Consider the following 7240-nt stretch of genomic DNA (forward strand, 5'->3'; position numbering starts at 1 on the left):
AATGATATGAACAAGCTTAGACACGAGGAAGTCCTCTAAACCTAAATCTAATAAAATCCTATGAATGAAAATTGGGAAAAACAGACCATGAGACTTAGCACTACTCCTATGAACCTCAACAAGAGAATGAATGAAAAGGGTAGGAAACTGATTAGAGCATCAATGATGAGAGCGTACAAGAACACACATCTCTTAATAGGAATGATACTTATATGAGAAATAGGTCAAATACTATGACAAGATATCCTAAAAAACAAATAATTGAGCTCAGTAAGCTCATGTGTGGTAACCCTAGGATCGGTAAGGATCCACAAGCTGCTGTACCAAAGGTACACTAAGAGCAGAAGCCACTACCTCAGGGGTAATGGCAAAGTCTTTACCGCTTGTCCAAGTCTTCACATAGTGAATGTTGGAATCATCGGAGTGGATAGAGAGATTCGAATAGAACTCTCTAATCAAAGCAGCCGGAGGGGGATGTTCTACATCTAAAAGAGGTAACCAACCTTGATGCTCAAAATTCCTATGAATCTTGGGGTCAACCTCATCTAGGATAACCTTATGTTCACCCAAACAGATCTAAAAACATTAAGCTTCTTATAAGCCTCTTGATTTGACCTAAACTGAAACCTATCACTTTGAAAATCAGAAGAAGAGGATGAAGTAGAGGTTGAAGCAACTCTAGTTTTCCCAACCATGATTCTAAGAGTATAAAGGAAAAGGAAAAACAAGAAAAACACAAAAACCAAGGGCAGACTACATCAGAAAGAGTTAGAGCACAAAATATATCAATAAATAACAATCTATATGATGCATGTAATGAATGCTCATATGATGCATGTTCTAATGCACAAAAAACTTGTTCAATTCTTCAACATTGACTTGAACCAAGAGTTTTAACCAAAAACCCCAATTTTTGAAAAACACATTTTTCAAAACCAAGTCAAATTGATCAATTAATCATTACACTTGTTAGGAAACATCATATAATGACATAATTCATCAATTACACAAGTCAATTTTATCATTTTAAGCCCAATTGAACAAAAATCCCAATTTCTCAAAATTCCAAACCCCTGAATTTTCAATTTTTCTCAAATCATAAAATTTATCCAATTAATGCATGGGAATCAAATGTATATGACCTAGGAACAAAAGCCCAATGATTAAATATGAACAAAAACAACCCTATCAACAAAAACCCCATAAATTTTTTGTTCAAAAATTACAAAGAAAATGCATGAAAAATGTAATTAAAATGAAAAAGAAAAGGTATTTAGGTCTTACCTATGCTTGAGGACAAAAACCCTTGAACATTTGAGGATGAAAACGATAAGGAAGCTTGGATTGGATCAGTCGAGAAAGAAAAAGGGAGGAAAAGATAGAAAAGTCTTTGAAAAAGTGAAGAACATGTGCTGAGAAAAAGACCTTTTTGTTCTATTCTTTCGAATCTCGATCGATCGAGTACCGATTGGGTACCAATTGAGCTAGACACAAGGTTTAGTTTAAAATTTTAAAATTTTTTGATTGGTCGAAAATTGGATTCGATCAATTAGAAAAAAATTTCGACTGATTGAGCACCAATCGAAGAGCAATCGAACTAGGTAGAACCAAGCTTAAAAATTCAAGGGATTTTCGATCGGTCGAAAGGCACATTGGATCGATCAAAATTCTGGAAAAACTAAAATTTTGAAAAACAGCAGAAGTTTTATGTAGAAAACACTCAAACCAATTGATTTCATGAATGAAATGCATGAGTATGAGTTTAAAAGTTTTTCAAAAACATTTGTTTTCATCCCGGAACTTTCAAAAACAAGATTTTCACACATTTTACACCCAAATTTCAATCAAAGAACATATTTTGTATCAAAATCATAGAACATATAATCTTGGATAGCCAAACCAAATTCACACAATTTCATTTACTAAGTTTAGCAAAGAATAACTTGTGAAATGTGTGCAACTAGTAACAAAATGAGATACATGTGAGGTGATATGTAGATAGTAATCAATCACAATTTCTACATTATTCGTAACATAAGTTTGAAAGTGACTACCACCTAAAGAGTCACATCATATAACTCTCACATCTCTTAGAAAACAAGCCTGCAATCATGCATTTTTATTTATTTATTTTAGCCTTATTGTATACATGCATTTTTTTTACTGTGATTTTTTTTTTAAGGCTACACCTTATTTCCTTTTTGTGCATGTGCTACATTTTCTCAAGCACAAAATCTTACGATATGCGCTAAGGTGTTCATGATTGACTAGTAAACAGTAGTGAGATGGTTATTTATACCTTTTTCTTGGAATTTTTTAGTCCTTAAAATCAAAAGCATGTCACTTCAAAATCAGGATTATGTGATCAAAAACTATAAACAACTCCCACACAATATGCATTACATAGCTAAAACTAGCAAAGTGCAGAAAAATAAGCTCATCCAAACTAAACAAGGTACATAGGCATGTTATGTAAAGATAATATGGCCAACCTTAACTACACATCCATGATATGTAATACAAAACACATCCTTCCACATTCCTTTTTCCATTTTTTATATATATATTTTTATATTTTTGAAAAAAAAAACAAAAACAACCTAACATGAAATGCATGAATGTAATGCAATGTGAATCCTAAAAGCAAAAGAAAACAAAACATCAAGAAAAAAAATGGTCACAATAGATTTTGAGATGAAGCACAAGGACCATAGAGCCAAGGATGAGTAGGGACAAAGAATAACACCAATCACTTGATGAAGTATCTCAAACTTACTTCTATCAAGAGGTTTGGTGAAGATGTCAGCATTCTGACGGTCAGTAGGGATATATTCTAGAACAACAATCTTTCTTTCTACAAGATCCCTAATAAAGTGATATCTAATCTCTATGTGCTTAGTCTTAGAATGTTGGATATGATTCCTAGAGATATCGTTAGCACAAGAATTATCACAATAGACAACTATGGTATCCTGTGATATCCCATAATCACCTAAAAGCTTTTTCATTCAAAGGAGTTGTGAACAATAACTTCCAGCAGCAATATATTATGCTTCTACAGTTGACAGAGAGACAAAATTTTACCTTTTACTCATCCAAGCAACTAGATTGACACCTAGATAAAAACACCCATCAGTGGTGTTTTTTCTATCATCGGCATTGCCGGCCCAATCTACATCTTAGTACCTAGCAAAAGACATATTTGACTCTTTGCTGCAAAACAATCTATAGTCACAAGTTCCACTAATATATTTTATTATTTTTTTAACACCATTCAAATGTGAAACTTTAGGATTAGCTTGAAACCTAGAGCATACACCAACACTAAAAGCAATGTTTGGATGACTAGCAGTTAAATACAAAAGACAACCAATCATACTTCTATATAATGTAACATCAACAGACTCACCTGAAGGATCATTGGTTAGCTTTGCATTTGCAGCCATTGGTGTTTAGGCATGTGCAGTCTTCTCGAGTCCAAATATTTTAATAAGGTTTCTAGCATACTTTGCTTGGTTGACCTACAATCCGAAGAAATAAGTAAGTTCACCAACCATACTCATTTCAAGCATCTTCATTTAATCTGCAAAAGATTTAGCAAGAGAATCATTAGTAGCACCAAAAACAATATCATCAACATAAATTTGAGCTATTACAAAATAATTCTTATCCTTTCATATGAAGAGAGTAGTATCTACAAATCCTCTTTTGAATCCATGCTTAGTGAGATAGGTAGTTAACTTATCATACCATGCCCTAGGAGCTTGATTCAAACCGTAGAGTCCTCTCTTCAACTTGTATACATCATCCGGTCTATGAGGATCAATAAAGCCTTTTGGTTGTTCAACATATACCTCTTCTTGCAATATCACATTCAAGAATGCACTCTTAACATCCATTTGATACGACTTGAAATTTAAATGACTTACTACTGCCAAGAGTATCCTAATGGATTCTAGTCTTGCTACCAGTTCAAAAATCTCATCAAAGTCAATCCCTTCCACTTGTGTGTATCCTTAAGGAACAAGTCTTGATTTATTTCTTATAATAGTCCCATGTTCATCTGACTTGTTCTTGAAAATCCACTTAGTTCCTATCGTATTCACTCCATCCGGTCTAGGAACTAGCTCCCACACATCATTCCGAACAAATTGATGAAGTTCTTCATGCATATAATTGATCCAATTAGCATCTTGAAGTGCTTCATCCACTTTCTTTGGTTCGAATTGGGATAGATAGCATGAGTGGGTAATTACATTTAAGGCTTTAGCCCTCAATCTCATGTTATCATTTAGACTACCCAATATATTTGTGGCAAGAAGATTTAACTCAACTCTAGTAGACAAACCTTTGACCAGAAAAGTTGAGGTACTCTTTTGTTCAGAAGAAGAGCTAGATTCACTTTGTTCTTGTTGAGTTTTTGGAACAGGAGTAGATAGTTCTAAAACAGTATCATTCAGTAGTTGTAGATCTTCATCGCTATGTTTCCCAACATACTCTTTAGGAAGAGTATCTTTAACCTCCACAGTCTTCTCTTGAACAAGAGTAGTGTCTTCTAAATGAGATTCTGGACATAGTTCACCATTGATCACCACATACGCAGACTCCATGACTATTTCAGTTCTTAGATTGTACACCCTATATGCTCTACTAGTGGTAGAGTAGCCTAGAAAATATCCCTTGTCACTTTTTGCATCAAACTTTTCCATGCTCTCCCTATCACGTAGAATGTAATAGTCACTTCCAAATATCCTGAAGTATTTTACAACAGGCTTCTGTCCTCTCTAGAGTTCATATGGAGTTTTCTTTGAATCAAAACTGAAATACACTCGGTTGACTGTATGACATGCAGTGTTAACTGCTTCTCCCTAGAAAGACTTGGGCATCTTCTTGTAATAACATGACACGGGCCATTTCTTGAATAACCTTATTCTTCCGTTCCACTACTCCATTTTGTTGTGGTGTCTTAGGTGAAGAGAACTCTTGTTATGTGCCTTTTGTTATGTGCCTTGATCATTGCAGAAGGTAGCCAGCTTTGTGTTCTCAAATTCTCTCCCATGATCACTTCTAATTCTGGATATCATGACACCTTTTTCAACTTGTAATCTCTTGCACAAGTGTATCATCTTATCAGGAGCCTTAGCCTTATCTCTCAAAAGTACAACCCAGGTATATCTAGTGAAATCATCCACAACTACTAGAATATACCTCTTTCCACCCAAACTCTGAACTCTAGCAGGACCCATGAGATCAATGTGCAACAATTCCAAAGGTCTTGTGGTTTGAACTTCAGTTATAGATAGATGCTTGGCCTTCACTTGTTTACCCATCTGACATGGTCCACATATGCTCTTCTTTATCTTTTCAAACTTGGGCAAACCTATAACTGCTTCACACTTAGAGATCTTCTCTAATTGCTTGTGACTTGCAGGTCCCAACCGTTGATGCCATAGGTCTACTCGATTGATCTTTACACTGTAACACTTGTTGCTTATACTCGGTGTTATACCATCACAATTATCAGCAGTCCTAACACCAATGCACATGCAATCACCTCCTCCATCAAGTATCTCACATTCATACTTGGTGAAGAGAACATTCAATCCATTGTTGCAAATCTGACTGATGCTAAGTAAATTAGCCTTCAGCCCATCAACATACCAAACATCTTCAAATACAGGCAACCCTGCAATGTCTACAGTTTAATGCCTCTGATCACAGATTTGCTCCCATCTCCAAATGTGATTGTCCCAATCTTTCCTTCAAAAAGTGTCTTGAATAATGCTTTATTTCCTGTCATACGCCTGGAACAACTACTATTCAAATACCAAAGACAAGAATCACGTGTCTTTAAGGTGGTTAAAGCAGTATACCACACATAGTTATTGTCACATGTAATTCTACCAAGATACTCAAGGAAAGACTTAACACATGCAACAAGCCATATGATCCAAAAAAAGACAGGTTGAACTTTTAACAAAAAAACTTTAAAAAAACCATGACAATAGGGGTCAAGGATCAACTCTTAGATTAAGAGATCTAAACACAAGAGTTAACTTATTTTGATACTACTTGTTAGTTTTTAGACCCCTTAACACAGTATGTTTAACCTAATACTATGCCACGTTGATTAACAAGTTAGTTAATTAGATCTAAGTTAAACCAATATGTGTAAAATAGATATTATGCGGAAAAATAAAGAACACACAGATCTGATGACCCAAGAAAACCTAATCGACAAAAAACCTAGGGAGGATTTAACTTAGCTATCCTTAAGGTAAAAACAGATCCAATATGAAAGAATTAAAGTTTGTACAATAAGACTTAGACCACTAACATCCTATTTCTACCTCGTGTAGAAAACTTACTACCACAACCACATGACAGCTCCGAGTCCACGAATTACTTCTTTCCTTGATCTGTAGCAACCACAAGTTCTCCTACTTGTGACTTTGAGACTCCACTCAAAGGTTTCAGATTTTTTTAAAGCTCTTTATGCAACAACTGAAGCGATCATCAAGTTCTTGATGTGAATCTTGATCTTGATAACTTTATGTGAGTATGAAGGTAAACACCACTCAAATCTCACAAAAGATTCAATATACAACTCAACAAAGATTTTGGAGTGAAATACTTAACCCTACACATCACACGGACTTGGACTAGTTTAATAATTCTGCAGAAAATTACTGGAACATGTGTTTCGATCGATTGAGCCTTGTAGATTTTGAATAGTAATTCCTGCAATTGCTTGATACCAACTTTACATCAATCCATACTTTGAGCAAGCCTAAACCTAGACTCTATGTTTTGATCATAGTTTTCCAACATATACAAATTAAAGTTCAAATACATTAGTTCCTAAAGTCTTAGTCTGTTTCCATTGTATTCTAATAGTATCCCATGGGATTTTCTTGTGAGGACCACCAATCCCTTGATGGACTTCTTTCATGACTCTTTTGGCTTTTTCTTTCTTTAGACAACAAAGGTGCACACCATTATAGGATTTCCTATAGAGCTAACCTTCACATATGATGTATTGCATTGCCATCATCTTAACCGAATGAGGTTCTCTCTTATCGGCACCGTTAGGATATACTCCCAATTCTAGGAATTTCATGATGGCATAATACCAAGGGACTCCTTCTTCTATAGCCAAGACTGAGCACTCTAACTTCTCTTTGTGCACCAACTCATAACTTTGCTTGATCTCTAAGGATCGTGTCCATACTCCCTTAGG

General features: G+C 35.0%; 1 protein-coding gene across 1 annotated transcript; it reads right to left on the bottom strand.

Moving 5' to 3' along the window:
* Window positions 1–4016: 4016 nt before the first annotated feature.
* On the bottom strand, window positions 4017–4709 carry LOC142616184 (uncharacterized). The gene has a single exon (XM_075789049.1). It carries the CDS (start codon window positions 4707–4709, stop codon window positions 4017–4019), a length of 693 nt encoding a protein of 230 aa, XP_075645164.1.
* Between the last annotated feature and the right edge of the window lie 2531 nt (window positions 4710–7240).

This window comes from Castanea sativa, chromosome 11, assembly GCF_040712315.1.
Source record: "Castanea sativa cultivar Marrone di Chiusa Pesio chromosome 11, ASM4071231v1".
Taxonomy (NCBI): domain Eukaryota; kingdom Viridiplantae; phylum Streptophyta; class Magnoliopsida; order Fagales; family Fagaceae; genus Castanea; species Castanea sativa.

Bases quoted from the DNA above. Each gene is read 5' to 3' on its own strand.
- LOC142616184 (XM_075789049.1), bottom strand. From the start codon at position 4,709: ATGGAAAAGTTTGATGCAAAAAGTGACAAGGGATATTTTCTAGGCTAC.